Source organism: Meles meles, chromosome 3 (assembly GCF_922984935.1).
Source record: "Meles meles chromosome 3, mMelMel3.1 paternal haplotype, whole genome shotgun sequence".
NCBI lineage: Eukaryota > Metazoa > Chordata > Mammalia > Carnivora > Mustelidae > Meles > Meles meles.
The window spans coordinates 89,494,614-89,512,914 of NC_060068.1; the positions used below are offsets into that span (position 1 = coordinate 89,494,614).

At 34.6% G+C, this 18,301-nt stretch overlaps 1 protein-coding gene across 3 annotated transcripts in view; it reads right to left on the minus strand.

The window, feature by feature from the left end:
- The window catches only part of CWC27 (CWC27 spliceosome associated cyclophilin), a 204,153-nt gene that overhangs the window by 87,861 nt on the left and 97,991 nt on the right, over positions 1-18,301 (minus strand). For all 3 annotated transcript variants that reach the window (XM_045999882.1, XM_045999883.1, XM_045999881.1), the window contains one exon: positions 8,425-8,528. In XM_045999882.1, the coding sequence (XP_045855838.1) occupies positions 8,425-8,528 (104 nt within the window). The remainder of the gene's footprint in view (positions 1-8,424; positions 8,529-18,301) is intronic.

The following is an 18,301-nucleotide window of genomic DNA, read 5'->3' on the forward strand; positions in this document are numbered from 1 at the left end:
AAATTTCCTATATTGGAATTACATCCAACACCATGCAGAAATAATGCTTCTTTTAAAACTATTTTAAGACAGTGAAGGGTTGCAAAGAGATACCCCTAACACACTGGCTCATTAAAAACAAAACAAAACAAACCCCCAACAACAACAACAGATGAGGAGGACTGGTTAAAGTTCATTTTTCACTGCACATAAAATTAAATATGCCCATAATATATGACTCTCAAAGTAAAGCTCAACAGGATTTGCTCATGATGGCTAGTGAGAAAGTCTGAGATGGACTGTCCAAAAATAACAAAGTACTTCATGAACTCTCACTCAAATTAGAGATGATCATCTCTTAGTCACTTTACCAAAAGATGAAATTCTTGGTCCAAGTGTGAGGGTATGCTCACCTTTACATTTGCATCTGCCTTTAAAAATCTTTACTAGTTTTAAAATTATATTATTGAAAGGCATTGTTAAAAATATAACATGCTTTCTGGCACATGAAGGTAGTGACATGTATTTAAAAAAATTTTACTTTTGAGACTGGTTATCCTGGCTACAGAGGGAGTCTATTTTTCTAGGATTTCTAAGAAATGAAGTATTTCATATAACTGAATATTTTGGAAAAGAGAATCTTTGTCTTTAATTGAGCAAAATGATCATAAAAACCTTTTTTTAACCAGTTAGGTTAGAATCATTGCCCAATCTCTACCTTACTAAACAATAATAAGTATAATCTAAACTTTTCTTAATTGAATAAGCATCAATAACTTTAATACTAACATGCTTTCCAAGTATAATGAAGTAAAACCAATCCATAATATTCCACTCCTATTAGTTATTGTGTTTTATTACTTACTGTCAGGTGGTTGGCTATCATGTCTTGCTGCTGCCAGAATGAAGTCCCTATCTGTGCCTTTCTCTCTCACTCTTTTTATTTTTAATTTTGTTTAATTCCAATAAAATAGTGAGCTAGCAAGAGTTTATATGCAGAATTTTGAAAACATAACCACAAAAACTGCCAGCATATTGCATTAATTGTTAAAAACAAAAAATCAACCTAATAGGGTTGTGCCTGTGCCAGCCCCTATCCTGGCTTTTGTTTATTTATTTATTTATATTCTAATTCTTCGGGTATATTTCATATTCCATAACATCTCCCCTTATAAAGGGTATTCTCCCTCAGTTTTATTATTCTTTCATCTGTTCTGAACTTAGAACTGGATAATCAGTTTATTAGTACCATGCACAAAATAAGAATAAATAGAGTATTATTGATGGCTGGCCCGAGAGGCTTTCTATGATTCAATTGCACATACACTTTTACTTTTCTATGTAAATAACATTAAAAGTTAGCATAAAGATTAAGAGTAGAGTATGGGAAAAACAGGCTTGATACTTACAGCCTTCAAGAAAAAAAATGATGACTTGAGTACCTAAAGGAAGTTAAGTGTTTGGGGAAAAAGTACCAGTTTGCTTAGTGAGAGGAATGAATTCTACATGGTATTAGGCACAACACAAACCTAGCATTCCAAAAGAGCTTCTGTTTCTTATAAAAACCAAGATTAAGCTAGTTTAACATCATATGTTATAGATGAAAAGTAGTCAAAAACTGTATACTTTTACAACCTATCAAGCCTGAGGGGCCCTAGTCTGACTTAATCCAGTGTTAAAAAGAGAGTCTGATGAAACTTGAAATGGTCTGGTACAATTTGAAAGGTACACAACACCGCAGGGATGTGTTCATGAAGAGGCTTTAGAATTCTTTCTTGATTTACAAGCTCAGATTGCCCTTCCGCCTCTAATTTCTGGCACTAGTCAGAGAATAGGTATTATGTGCTTTGAACTTTGAAAAGAGGATCTGATACCTTATCTCTCTAAAATTGATTAGCAAACCTGAATCTCTATGTGACTATGTTCAGTTTGGTACTAGTTTTGATGTGATAAAACTCAAAGAAACCTGGAAAGGACTTAGAGACATAATTTAATGAAAAGGATTATGTAGTTTATTAGAGAATCTGACAGAGCCAATATAGGAAACCAACTCTATCTCAGATTAATATCAGTCTTATTCAAAACTGGTATGGGGGCGCCTGGGTGGCTCAGTTGGTTGAGCGACTGCCTTCAGCTCGGGTCATGATCCCAGAGTCCTGGGATCGAGTCCCACATCGGGCTCCCTGCTCCTTGGAGAGTCTGCTTCTCCCTCTGACTTTCTCCCCTCTCATGCTCTCTCTCACTGTCTCTCTCTCAAATAAATAAATAAAATCTTTAAAAAAAAAAAATTGGTATGAAAACCCCATGGACAGGCCTGGATGATTTGCACTGAGAGTATAGAGACTCCCTGACTGTAAATAGATTGTTTGGTAGCACATCTCTTCCAACATTGCTGGTATCTAAAGTATAACACTACATTCCTTGTTTACCTAAACTGGGGTGTTAGAACCTACTGCAGACTCTGTCTTCAACTGACAATAAAACCTGACTGCTTTGAATTTTAGGGTCAAATTTACGCTATCATAAAAAATTCCAATTGTTGGCTACAATAATGGCTTTATTCCTCAATGCTCTGTTTCTTTCATTTAGTGAAGCCTTTTAAAATAAAAGCCTTTAAACATATTTAGATGGCAAATCAGTAGCAAAAATTTTAAGTTATATTTATGGAATGCTTTTCGTATGTAGAGGTATAATCTATTTGTTACCCAACAATACCCTTGTGATATAAGGAATAGCAGACTTTGAGTTTTCCTGGGAAGACTGAAAAGAAAATGGATGGTCCTATATACATTTTTACTATATAGAGAAGCTCTGTTTTACATTGGTTTTCAAAAGATTAATAGGTTGGCTCAATTTTAAGTATATGTTTTCTTACTAGGGCAGAGATGTCAGGAGGTTTTGGATTATGGATTAATATTCTTGAGGGGGCAGCTTTGTTGAGGCATAGCTGGTATATAAAAGAGCTGCACTTGTTTGGACAGGTATAGTTTGATGGGTTTGGACATGTGCCTATACCCACGGCACTATCACCACAATAGGTAATACCAAATACCAGTATAATTAGGATTGTTCAATTGTATGGGGCCCAAAGTATTTATTGATGTAAAAGCATCAAAAGTATTTTATTTTCTGTCATAATAGAATTGAAGGAGTTAACAAAAAAGGAAATACTTAATAGTAAAACACTACAAATATAGGAATAGCAAATTTTATTTATCTTATATTTATATACAGAGAAATAGATGGGTCCTGATTTTAAAGTAACTTGCCTGACGTGATAGAAGAGACTTAGAAGTATAGCTATAGTTAGAATATAAATTCCTGTTTGCCTATATAAATCTGGCTAAGGATCTGGCTCAAGAAACTGGGTAAAGAGTATAAAACCAAAGGATTATTACTCTCTGACCAAAGGAGATGTCCTTAGACAACAGAAACCCAGATAAAGTATCACATCTGTTAGAACACTTGGCTAAACACTAAGTGGGCCTCCAACTCACACAAGAAGGCCATAAATGGGCTGATTAAAGCACCGGCATTAGAATACAAAGCTTTTTTGTTTTGATGGGTTCCTTCCCAAGTACTTTTAATCTGAGGATATTACATTAAATTCTAAAGTCAAGTGGCAATAGTCAGCAAGTGTTAGCCAGATAACTTCATAAAATCAGGAAATAATACTATTGGATGCTTTACTTAAGCATGTAGACAAGCGCACATATAAACCCTTTAACAAAGAAAATGATTATTGAAATGTAATTGTGAAAGCACATGAAAGGAATATTTATTTTGAAATCTTGATTTATGTTTTATTTATATACAGCTGTATTGATTACAGGCTTTAACTGCAACTAACACAGTATTAAAATTCAAAATTTCCATTTGTGGGATTTGGACAGGACAAAGTGGAAAGCGAAATAGCTATATTTTTTCTCCTTACAAATTTAAAAATATTTTTATATAGTACTGTAAATTTATTAAAGGTCTTCTCATTATCTAATTTACTTCTTAGAAGAAACTTGAGGGGTACACAAAGCATTTTCTATCTGGATTTATGGTAAGAAAATGGAATCACACAGGCTTAAATAACTTCACTGCTAGTAAATGGACTTTAAAATCTCAATACATTCCTGTTTATTTTTTGAGAAGATTTAATACTCTAAAGTATTCTTATAACCTTTAGTGTTACATATAATAAGCACTTAGTATTACTATCAAAATTACTATGAAAAATACCAAAATAAGTATATTTTTAGTCTCTCTATATTAGTAGATGTGGTACCTGCATCCAGATGGAAATTCACATGGAAGACAGGTCTACATTACACAAGGGTTTACACACCAAAGTATCTAAAAGCCTTTTTTTAATACCAATTATCTCCTTCTAAGTTAATTGGCAAATTAAATTTCTATACAGTATATAATATTCAAAAGACCAAATCATCCAGAGTGGTGATAATACTCAGATAATTAAGTCTTGGATTAAAATAAAATGTTTTATAAAAGCCAAATATGCAGCCATAAAGCCCAATTAAGAAATCTTTCCTGAATAGGTTCAGCTGATATATGAAGGTATAGATCCAAAGTCAAGTAATACCTTCAGCTTCTTTCCCTGTGATGATCTTACTATGAAAATGCTTATGAGAACATCTGGATTTGTTCCCAGAGTTTATATAGTTCTAACCATGGAATATCTTTCAGCTGGGAAGATAAGCTAAGTTCTGACATTCAGGGATGCTTAAAATTTTGCTTTGTTTCCAAAATGCTGTGCAGTGATATGTCTCATGGTGTCATTTTTAATCATGGGGCAAGAAGGAAAACTAGACTTAAAAACTCCATAGGAACATGTGAATTTCAAGTATAATGTAGTGTTTGCTGGAATTCACAAATCTTACATAATATACAGTTTCCTAGCATCAGCCATACTAGTCAATTTAAAAAGGTAAAATAAGTTTAGAAGAACTACAATTCCAAGAAAAAGGTAATTCATAATGCATCTTAGATAGGGGATAAAAGCAAATTTTGTTCAGCATTCTAATAAGATGGTGATAAAACAATATTGTTTCTAATAGCACTGTAAAATTATGAGAATCAAAATAAAGACTGACTTAGTGCCTAGGTCTTGGTTTCTTAGTGCCAAATACAATGGAAAACCAGAATTTTTTTGGAGAAGTGGTTGATTTCAGGCCTGGAGAGGGGAAAACACAAGATCAACCTGGAGGCTTCTGCGCTTAAAAGTAAAAATGTGCTCAAATTTGGGAGCAAGTTGCAAAGACATAGGAGCCAACCTGAAGGAACTACTAATGACAAATTCTGGTACTATATGAACAACAAAATAAATAATGATAGTTTGGGATTATAATACATAGAACAAAATAAACATTCACAAGCCCTAATTGATATAAATAAGTAAGTAAATCTATAAATAGAAAGTGATCTTTCTTATAGAAGAATTACAAGTATTAAAAATAGTGGGAATCAGGGAAATAAAAAGTAACCATTAGAACATCACAGTAAATAACTATTGTCTATAGGCAAGATCCACCAATGGATACTAAAATTAGTGGGGGGAAGCTTGAAACAGGATAGATGGTCTTGAAGTATTTTTTCCCCAAATACTTAAAATCTCAAAGGGAAAATGTAACAGCTCAACAGACATTACTTTAAGCTAATGATCCAGGTAGTATCATGACTAGAAAGGCAATAGGTAATCTTATAATGCACTGGGAAGGACATATCATTTCTCTGGCAGTCGTGCCCAAAAAAGGTATAACCTTAATCTAATCATGAGAAAACATCAGACAAACTCAAGTAAGACAGTCCACAGAATATATCTAACCAAGATCTTCAAAGTCAAGAACATGAAAGACAAGAAAAGACTGAGGAACTGTCACAGATTAGAGGAGACTAAAGAGACACAAGGACTAAATGCAATATGGAATTCTGGATGGACAAATTGAACAGAAAAAGGTCGTTAGTGGGAGAACTGGTGAAATTCGAATAAGGTCTGTAGTCAATAGTAATGTATCAACTTTAATTGCTTGGTTTTAATCATTGTATTATATTGATATCAGACCTTAACATTAAAGGTATATGGGAACTCTGTAACTTCTGTAGTTCTAAAATTTCAAAATAAAACAATCAAAAATAAATTAGTAAAATGCCCCACTTTTTGTGGAAGCTAATTTTTAGCTGACATTCAAATTTAAGGAAAATCCAGGTATTTCTCAAAGATATATGCAACATTAAATTCAGAAAAGTACTTACTAACTAATATAATTCTCTAACTATGGCATAAAAAAGGTTTTAACATTGCTAATTTTCTCATAAATAGACTGACATAAGCTATAGAAAAATCTTCTGTTTTGTGTTAAGAAATCATTCTAAGATTCAAATCTTTCTTTAATTGTATTTAATATTACAAAGGCAGATCAAGTTAAAATAGCACTGCTTGTATCTAATATAAGCCTTAACTGTAGAGCACTATTACAATAATTATCTATTTCCAATTCTCTCACTTCTACTAGATCATAAACTACAAAGGCAAGAACCACCCATCTCTTGCCAATTTCATCCCTCTGGCCTTGCATGGTTCTTGAGACATAGGCATACTAATAATTATTAGCTCAAAAATGAATTAAAAAGTTCAAGTAAAAGCTTTTTCTATTTGAAAGGAATTAATTTGATATATGTAAAATGCTTTTAATTATTAGGAACAATACTCTGAGAAAATTACATCTAAACTTAAAAATAAAATAATTCTCACTGTACTTCTTTCAAATCTCAGTATTGCCAATATAGCTTGTTTCTCTTCTGGGTTACACTTTACCTACATGACCTAGTCATACATAAGTTTATCCTTTTTTTTAAATTCAGCTTATAATTTGTGTTATTATAAGTGAGTTAATTTTTTAGTAGTTTCATTTAAATATATTTCAGTGACTTTGACTTCATTACGTACCTGCCTTTATTTACTCTAATAGTCAGTGGGGGATATGCTGCAAATAATCTAAGAACTAAGTCCTTTAGATAGTTATGTGGTATTACTTTTGCTTTTAAAGTCAGTACTAATGCCTATGACTATTCATTATTAGAATATGTAATCTTTAAGGCTAGATGTGGCATCTTATTCTTTGATTTATCTCCAATAACTGTGATAGAATCTGGTACATAAAAGTACTTTTTGGTATCCAAAAAGCATGAGAATATAGAAGACATATGCATAAAGCAGATTTGTTAAGCCAAATTTAGTACATATTATTAAAGCTAAGAATAAAATTTCTGATCATGTTCACTGAATCTATAATGTAATTTATTATTGTGAAAAGAAAATAGAGGGTTCTAATCTGTTAATTTGGAAATTGGCCATTACATGTTTTATAGCTGAAACAGTTTTAAACTAAGAATCATCAGTGAAACAACTTTTAAAAAGCCCTTTTAGGGGTGCCTGGGTGGCTCAGTGGGTTAAAGCCTCTGTCTTTGGCTCAGGTCATGATCCCAGGGTCCAGATCGAGCCCCACATTGGGTTCTCTGCTCAGCGGGGAGGAGCCTGTTTCCTCCTCTCTCTCTGCCTGCCTCTCTGCCTACTTGGATCTCTTGTCTGTCAAATAAATAAATAAAATCTTAAAAAAAAAAAAAGCCCCTTTAGCTTATAAAAATCATAGTAAAATGAAGAACACATTTAACCTGTATAAACTTCAGGGTATTATTTTGGTTGCCTTTTTTTTTTTTTTTTTTAAGATTTATTTATTTATTTAATTGACAGAGATCACATAGTAGTCAGAGAGGCAGGCAGAGAGAGAGGGGTAAGCAGGCTTCCTGCTGAGCAGAGAGCCCAATGCGGGGCCCGATCCCAGGACCCTGGGATCATGACCTGAGCCGAAGGCAGCGGCTTAACCCACCGAGCCACCCAGGTGCCCCTATTTTGGTTGCTTTTTCTTCAGCTTTATTAGTATTTTAGATTTTCAGTGTCTTAATATAAACAAACAAATAAAAAACAAGACTTTATACTTCATACTATTTCAAACCAGTGCACAAATGTTTACAGAAGTCCCAAACATAGGGTCTAAAGGCTTTTCTTAATGTTTTAAAGGGTATACAATATAAAAAATGAACATTCCATTCTTGTGCCCTCCTAGATATGTGTTATGGTATTTAAGTTTTGTCTGATGTCAAGTCTGTTAGTTTTCATTAAGCTTTTTAGAATAACAGTTATGATCGTGTTTGCCTGAATTTACTTCTTAGACAAAAATCCTAACAAGAAATTTATTTTATTGGCTAACTATCCAAAGAAAGTATTAAAAAAAAAAAAAAAGAAAAGAAAAAGGAAAACTCAGGAAGGAAGGGGGAAGGAAAGAAGAGAAAGGGAAGGAAGAGGAGAAAAGGAAGAGCAGATGGAGGGAAGAAGGAAATGTACCAAGTGAAAATAAAAATCCTGATAAATATCCTTACCTTCACTTTTCTTTTCTGCTTGTTTTGCTGCATTTTCTACTTTTTTTTGTTTTGCTGCTAAGAGTTCCCGCTTTAACTGTCTTGCTTCTTTTCTGAGCTCATCACTATAAAGCAAAAACAGTTATGTAAGTATATAATACACTGAGAGAGAAAACTACTTAGCAAAAACAGGATTATTGGTTTTCAGGTACACTAAATCTCTAAGAAAAACAAAATAAATAATGTAATACATTTTGTTCCTTACATGTCTACTGTGGTATGGAAAATAGCCAAAGGATGTTTTAAAAGCTGCAATTTTTCATAATACCTATAAAATATACTCCCTTTCAGATATTTCAAACAGAATAGATAAGTGATAAATGACCCACTGTTCTCCTTCTAATTCAGCTGTGAATTTAATATTCTAGTTCCAGTTAAATCATGGAGATCCTGAATCAAAGCAAAATTTTAAGAGAAATTCTATTCTTTAAGCCTGGATATACATAAAAGATGTGTCTTTAAAACTTGATGAATTCCTGAACTGGCACCAGTCGCTACCATTTATTAAGTAATTACATGCTAGGAGCAGTGCTAAAATGCTTTAAACTGAAGCTGTAAAACTCAATTAATTTTGAGCCCATATAATACCACAGTTTGGCAAATAATTTCTTCTGTGAAACCTAGTAGGCTGCAGTATTCTGATGATTAATACAATCATTAATCAATTATTAATACAAATAAGATTAATACAATCTTATTTTAATGAGATGTAAATACCAACTTCACTACAAGTCGTTATGTGACTAGTTTCTACAAGTCAGTTTGGGGCAGATTCACATACAAGTGCTTTGTACCCATGACATGAACCCTTAGAGTCACTTGTGACCAGTCAAAACTTTGCATTTCATGTCTGTGAATGTCAGGTATCCACTATTAAAGTAAAAGCTAGGGGTTCCTGGGTGGCTCAGTGGGTTAAGCCGCTGCCTTTGGCTCAGGTCATGATCTCGGGGATTGAGTCCCATATCAGGCTCTCTGCACAGCAGCGAGCCTGCTTCCCCCTCTCTCTCTCTGCCTGCCTCTCTGTCTACTTGTGATCTCTGTCAAATAAATAAATAAAAAATCTTAAAAAAAAAAAAAAGTAAAAGCTAGAATGGATGATACTCAAAGAACATTGTAAACCCGAGTAGGTAACAAGTCTGGAAAAGGTCCAAAAGAAACCCAAGCCAAGCTTTTGTGGAATCTTAAGTCTAAATAGTTCCATACTGATTCAACCTTTGTGCTTCTTCTTGATCCCCAAATCTTATACTTTTTCCCCCTTTTAAAACACTGTCCTGTATCAGTTACCAAACTGATAGGTCTTACAATGTGCACCACTCAGTTCTTTTTCCCTCTTTTCCACATCAAACACATATAGCTATATTTTCTATCTGCTTGGCCTCCAGGATCCTGAATTCTGAAACTTCCCTTTCTGATCAAAATCTACTACCTTTTTAACGTTCTCAGTCTTTCATTCCTATTGAATCTGTGCTCACTTGTGTTATAATGAAAGCCAACATCTTCATAGTTCATCATCCAACGCCCCTATTCTTACCCACCTGGCTCTCTAACCATTTTGGATGATAAGGTTAATTATTTCACTGATATCCTCACCAGCATCTTTAATTATCTTGACTTGTTTGTCCTTATGAATATATCATAATCATGTAGAAGAATTTGTTCATAACAAGCTCCAGGAGACAAACCTCCAGAAAATATTATTCTCTGATGTAAGATGTAGATGTAAGATGTTGCTTGAGAATTTGCCCATGTAACGAGCTCCCCAGGTGATTTCAATATGCATTCACATTTGGGATCCAGTACGTTAGGACCACCCTATAGCAATTATCTTCTCTTCCTTACAACTCCAAGCACTCCTACTTCACTGATCCTTTCATTCAGCCAACAAACATACTCAAATTTCCCTGGACTCTGCTCCAATCAAGTGATGATTATCTTCACCAGTGGACTCCTTCCCTGAAAGAACAATTTATGTATAGAGTCTATTTTCTCAACCTTGAACTTCTTAATCTCTTGCAATCTACCCTTCTTATATGCTACTGAAACTGCTTCTGTATCAACCAAATTCAATGGTCTTTTCTCAGGCTTCCTTTTCCTCTTCGGCTTCTCTACCATTCAGTGATATTGTCTTAATTACTTGCTCTGTTCTCAGCCTGTAATTCTTGACATTTTTCTCATTTCCATACCCTGTACACTGGCATTTTTATCTAATCTTATAACATCAAATATCACTTTTATATATGTTATTTCATCCTGATTTTTCGGTCCTGCATTTCTAACTATGCATTACAAATCTCTATGTACATTAGTGCTGTCCAACAGAAATATAAGGTAAGACATATATGCAATTTCAAGTTTCCTAGGAGCCACATTAAAAAAATGATAAAAGGAAACAGGTTAATTTTTATACATTTTTTTATAAAGATTTTTTTTTAATTTGTTTATTTGACAGATCACAAGTAGGCAGAGAGGCAGGCAGAGAGAGAGGAGGAGGAGGCAGGCTCCCCGTTGAGCAGAGGGCCCAATGTGGGGCTCGATCCCAGGACCCCGGGATCATGACCTGAGCCGAAGGCAGAGGCCTTAACCACTGAGCCACCCAGGCGCCCGGAAACAGGATAATTTTAACAACTTGTTTTAACTCAGTTAATTTAATATGTCCAAAATATCATTATTTCAACATGGAACCAATATAAAAATATTAATACAATATTTTACACTCTTTTTTATATTAAAGTTCTAAATCTGGGACAGGCCATCTCAGTTTAAACTAGCCACATTTCAAGGGCCAGGATCTAGATGGATAGCAGAGGCTAGACACTGCCTAATTACAAACTGTGTTCAAACTTGAAGTCATCTCCTCCCTGCCCAAATCTGTTCCTTTTCCGGAAGTCTCTATTTGATTGTGGAACCATTTTGCTCCTAATGACCAGACTTTAAACTTCCTCTGGGACTGTTCCCCCACCCTTTCACTGAATCACTGTCGAAGTATGTCATTTTCCAATCTCTCTCATATATAATTATTCTCTTGATTCTCAACATCAGTGCTTAGTTTAGGCTCTCATTATGTATTCTTCCGATAAACGTAATTACTTCCTATTTCTTGAAGTTATATGAGCACAGGGAATAGCAACCACATCTTTGCTCTAGCCACTAAACACCATTATCTTTTTTATTATACTATTTAAAAAATTTTTAATTTGGTAAGTAATTCAGAAATTTAGATGTTTTCTTTGAGGCAAAGCTTATTTTGAAAGTTTAATATGAAATACTGCATGATGGCTGAACAAACTAGTTATGAGAGTAATCTGAAGTATGCAAAATATGAGACGATGACAGTATATACTGTCATAGAGGCAGTAAAGCACAATAATCAAAAGGATTCTTTGAGTTCAGAAAGTCCTGATTTAAAGGCTAATTCTGTCACTTATTATCTGAGCGACCTAAGAACAATTACTTAACTTCTCTGGGACTCAGTTTCTTCAACTATAAAATGGGGGTAAGATATTTAAAATATTAGGCACTGAATACATGTTCAACAGATGGTAGCTATTATTATTTAGATCATGTTTAAAATAGCACTACAGTTAAGGATTCTTTGTGAATTAGGAATATTTCTTTATTATGTTATTTACTATAAATAAATGTTACCTTTACTACACATGGAGATTAACTCTGTTCCTAATTTTTATAAATGGCAAGGAACATGTAATGCCAGCTTCTAAAGATCTATCCTTAAATAGTCAGAGATTTGGATGCACTGTTGAAGTAGTCATAATAACTTACAAACTGAATAAGGATGAATAAAAACTCAAAAAAGACGAAGTGAGACAGAGAAGGGAAGGTCTATAAGATTATTAAAAATTTCTTCATTATACTGAATTTTTCAAATGATTCAGAAATTACAACATTGTCAAAATCTTCCATACTGAAACAACACTATTTGTTGGTACTTGTGGAATCCATAACTCCTGGAATGAACTGCAAGTTTTAAAACTTGTCCTTAGGTCACAGTCTAATTTTAGGGTTCCCAAGCTTATATTCTCTGGAATATAGTCTTATCTACTGGCACTAGAATATATTTAAATCTGTTAAAATGAGAGTAAAAATTGTAAGCCTGGAGTACATGTCACCTTATACTGCCAAATTAGGGGCTTGCTTTGGAGTCAGACAGCATCTTTTTGCCCTCAGAGCCTAGTTTCTGTTTGTATGATAAAAAGAAATGGCTTCTGGGGTGCCTGGGTGGCTCAGTTGATTAAGTGTCTCTTGATTTTGGCTCAGGTCAAGATCTCAGGGTTCTGGGATTGAGCTCCATGTCAGGCTCTGTACTCAGTGGGGAGTCTGCTTGAGGATTCTTTCTCTCTCCCTCTCCCTCTGATTCTCCCCACCCCTGTTCTCTCCCACTCTCCAAAAAAAAAAAAAAGAAGAAGAAGAGAAAAGAAAAGCCTTCTGTAAACTGATATCAACTCTGAACTAATTAACTTTTTTCCCTAGTAAGTATGTTTCTAATTTAAATTCATTTGATTTTTAATATGGTTTGTATGATATCATTATCCACCAGATTATTCTACCTTGTAATATTTTTTAATCTGGTCCAATGGAAAAAAGAACTTCTTTAAAAAAAAATCAGCCCAATAAAATATCAGCAGCCTAGAAATTATAGTAACCTTTATATATTTAGAAACAGCAAAGAAATTACTAATTTATTCAGTAATTTCTGGAGCATCTAATATTTATACAGTACCATTCTGAGTGATAGCACAGAAATCAAGGTGAATAAGGAGAGAAAATAACCTAACCTAGCTAGATTCTTTAAATCAGTCACCTCCTTTACCACTTAGTCTTCTCAATAACCTGTGGTATAGGCATTATACAGATAAGAAGTCTGAGGCTTGTGGAGATTAAGTACTCAGCCTGAAGTCACATAATCGATCAGTAGCTGATAGAGGTCCAGATTAAAAATGGGATTATCTATATTCTTTAGATTGTGGTGCACTAATACCTTGAGAAAATCTCCAAGGAGCCTAAATTCCACGGAGGGACATAAATCTTGTACACAAATAAATAATAACAGTACATAATAAAAAGTGGTGAACTGCCATGATAAAGAAATGACTGAAGCATTTTGCAATTCAGAGAAGGAAAGATTACAGTAGGCTAAATAAGGGATGGCTTCACAGAGGAGGCATCTGACCTGCGCCCGGAAAGATGAATAGGAATTACCCACCCATGTGGAGATACAGTGAAGATGCACCTAGGCACTGGTTTAAATCAAGACAGGGAGGCAGCAAAACACAGGGTGGGTGTTAAAACATGCTATAGCATAAATATTTGTAGGGTTAGGGCTAGTAACAAAAGATAGAGCTAGGAAGAGACTCTGGGACAGTCTAAATGCCAAGCATTTATGGGTGACCAGGTGGGAATATTTTCCTCCAATTTCTCTACAGCTTTGAGCTTTCAATTTTTTTTATATTCAATTTCTGACCTGCTCTTAGCTTCATTTTACCTACTATCCACCTACTTTAATACTTTGCTAGTAACCCATACATTCTTTAAATTGCTATCTTAGAAGAAGTAACTTATGACCTCCTAATAACAACTTTCAATAGCTTCCCTTTCAATGGTTAACTTAGACTTTCATTAGAATCTTTCTTGATCTTTCTAGAATCATTAGAATCCACCTTACCTATGACCTTTTGCAATCTCAGACATAGTGTCCTACCAGATCTTCTACATTTCTAGTATTCTGTCTCTGTTTCCACTGGGTTTTACTCTTAGACCTCTGCTCCTTAAATTTAGGGAATTCTCAGTAGCCTAGTCAACCCTCTCTCTTTCTATTTAGATTTCATCCACATTTGGGACTTAGTTCCATCTATCCTAATGCATTCAATGTACAAAATCAAGATTATTAGCCTGATGCTCTTTATGTATTTCAGCTTCAGTACACACATCCCTTTGTTCGTGCTATTTTCATTTTAACTAAAATGGTCTTTCCTCCCTATTTCTGTCTACTAAAATTTCCCTCAGCTTTCAGTACATCATGGAGAATGTGGCACCTGAGTACAGTGTTGGGGCAAGGTTGCTAAGCTCATTGAGCCTTAGTTTTCTCATCTATAAATTGTAGGTGTATTCAGCATATGTATTATAACGAGGCTGATGCAAAGATTAAGTCAGAGTAAGAGCACTATCAGTTGCTTAGAAGGCAGGGGTTTTTTTTTTTTGTCTTTTTTTTAAATTTTTTTTTATTTTATTTATTTGACAGACAGAGATCTCAAGTAGTTGGAGAGGAAGGCAGGGTTTTTTAATGACAAATGTACTACAATAGATTCATGACTGTTAAATTACATAAACAATTTAAATAATTAAAACTTTATTTTTTTTGCTGTCCACATTCTTTTTTAAAATTTTTTATTTTTTTAAATTTCTTTTCAGTGTTCCAGAATCTATTGTTCATGCACCATACCCAGTGCTCCATGCAATAATTAAAACTAAATGAAAATTAATCATTTTATTAAAAATTGATGGTAGAATGATACTAAGTACTATACTATTAAATGTATCTACTCTAATGCCATTGATGGGTTTTTTTTCTTTTTAAATCTAATGTCCATTTGAAAGATTAAACAAAACATTTTGGTAAAAACAGAGACATGTTTATCAGAAGGCCTAGACCCAACATCATGATATGGCCACAAGCAATTAATCCTACTTCTTTACCTCTGTTTCATCATCATCCAAGTACATTCTGAGAAAGGTGTAAAAGTAATTACACTCTGCAGATCATTCTGTTTCAACTTCTTTGTATTAAGGATCTTAAAACCCAGTACTGCAGGAAATGGTGAGATGCCGAATATGGTCATTTCATCTTAGATACAAGAAGGTGAAATGTGAAGACAGTAAGAGATTTTTATCAATATTGCCCAAGTCAGTAATGGAATTGTAAACATGGTAGAGCCTCCTGATTCTCTATGTGGCTTCTCATTTAGTTTGCTAACTACTCACTGAGTGAACAGTACATGCTGACTTAATACCTTTTTTTTTTTTTTAAGATTTTATTTATTTATTTGACAGAGAGAGAGAGATCACAAGTAGGCAGAGAGGCAGGCAGAGAGAGAGAGGAGGAAGCAGGCTCCCTGCTGAGCAGAGAACCCGATGCGGGGCTCGATCCCAGGACCCTGGGATCATGACCTGAGCCGAAGGCAGAGGCTTTAACCCACTGAGCCACCCAGGCGCCCCAATACCTTATTTTTAAGCTGAACTTTTTTTTAAAGAACAGAAGACACTATGAATAAGTAACTACACAGGAAAGTTTTTATAATTATGGCGCGCATACATTTTTATCAGACTATTATTTTATAGTAGTAGTTAAAAATCTTGCAATGTTTTAAATTGTGCAGCTTTTCAACTTGAGACTGAGGATTTAAAATGGCAACCGTTGGGGGAACAGGTGGTGGGTAATAGGAGGGCACGTATTGCATGGAGCACTGGGTGTTGTGCAAAAACAATGAATACTGTTACGCTGAAAAAATAAATAAATTAAAGAAAAAAATAAAAAAATGGCAATGGTTATCTTGCATAATTTTCAGTCAGTTTTTATTTTTTCCCAGATGCTTAAAAAAAAAAAGATTTTATTTATTTGAAAGAGACAGCATGAGTGGGGGGAGGGGCAAAGAGAGAGGGAGAGAGAATCTCAAGCAGACTCTGAGTGTGGAGCCTGATGTGCGGGTCGGTCTCATAATCCTGAGATCATGACCTGAGCCAAAACCAAAAGTCAGATGCTCAGTCAACTGAGCCACCCAGGCACCCTCCCAGATGCTTTTCTCATATGCTTGTTTCCAGGAATGTGCCTTAGGAAAATTTTGAGTTATATCTGTTCTTTTTTCTTATGGCATGAGAAATATCATCTTAATGTTAGGGTAATGAACTCAAACACTGATCTTTTCTAACATTCACCTTAAAAAAAAAAATGACCTAACTGGTTGACATTCTTTCTTTTTTTTATTGTTAAAGATTTTATTTCCTTATTTGAGAGAGAGAAAGAGAGAGCACAGAGGGAGAAGCAGACTCCCTGCTGAGCAAAGAGCCCTATGCGGGGCTTGATTCCAGGACCCTGAGATCGTGACCTGTGCCGAAGGCAGAGGCTTAACCCACTGAGCCACTCAGAAACCCTGCGTTTGACTTTTGAAAAGAATTTTATTCTATGAAAATGAAGTGGACAATAAATGAATTTGTTTAGAGACCTTATTAAACAAGCTGACAGCTAAACATATGTCCATTACAGATCATTGTTTCTGGGAACAAAGATGCAGAACTTGCAGTTAGCTTAAGCCTGCTATTTCCCAACATCTGATAAGAATTCATAACACATGGAAATGATTGCAAAGCAAACAGTACACCCTTCATGGTTTTCAGTCTGCTGCTTTAATCACAAAGATACTGACTCTGTTTATAATGAAACAACAGCTTGGCTGTTGATGAAATCATAAAATAGCCATAATAATAGCCTATCAGAAGCATTAAAACTATAGATACATGATACAGTTTTTAGGCTTATGGTATCATCAGCTGAAGCAGGGAATGGAGGTTTAGCATGGATCAGAAGGTATCATAATACGTTGTAGTTTATACATGAATTGTGAAAATATATACATATATCCAGGAAATACCTAACCAAATTGTCAGGGAAACCCACTGTACATTTAAAGCTCTCCTTTACCTATTACCAGCAGTCTGGCCTTAGACAACTAGATTAAGTCTAAGTCTCGGTTTCTGCATCTTGAGATGTGAAAAATACTAAGGTTGTAAGAAATGAATACAATTCCGTGGATACTGCCTAGCATATTTAACAGGATGCTCAGAATATATCTGCAACATCAGTTTGCTTCTATTACCATTAGTTTTCTCACCGCCACCACAAACACTTTCTGTTCTTACTATGTACAGAATCAGTTACTAACCACCTGAGACCTCAGGCTAACTCAAAAGATTACAATGGCAAATTCTTTCATTTTTCTCATGAATGTATAGATTTCAAAAGCTTACTGATAAATTTTTGTATTTCATGCACTGCTTGGATTAAACACCACATGTGATGAAAATGAAAAATGCAGCAGTTTAAAAAAAACTAAAAATTACAAAATTCTCATATCCTAATTCTGGTCTCTAAACACTTGGAACTGAACTGGTTATTTTCTTTCATTACAGTCTAGCCGAGAAGGTAAAGAATAAACAAGTTGACAAAGAAAAGTACATATACTTACAAATTCTTTGAGGAAGGCTAAAGGAAAACCTACATTATTTTTAGTCTATGTGATCTTAGAAAGCATCCATCAAAAGATAAGGTTTAATCTGAGAGATAATGCTCTACATGTCCTTCATAATCATCACACTAATATACAGGAATAGAAAAACTGTAATTTGGAATGAAGGAGGAGCCTAAGCGCACCTGCATATAGCCTTTAGACTTAAAATTTTACTCATTTCATATGAAACATCACATTTCTTTCTTTTTTTTTTTTTTTAAGAATTTATTTACTTGGCAGAGAGTGAGAGAAGGAGAGAGAGTATAAGCAGGGGGAGCAGCAGAGGGAGAGGGGGAAGCAGGCTCCCTGCTCAGCAGGGAGCCCAATGTGGGACTCAATCCCAGGACCCTGAGATCATTACCTGAGCCGAAGGCAGAGGCTTAACCCACTGAGCCACCCAGGTGACCCATCACATTTATTTCTAAATAAAAAGTTTAGACATCCAATGTAGATTGCCATTAGTCTTGTAAGATCTCTTCCAAATCTTAGAAAGTTTTATTCTTTTCCAAAACAGACTAAACAGTGAATCCTGCACAAAATCA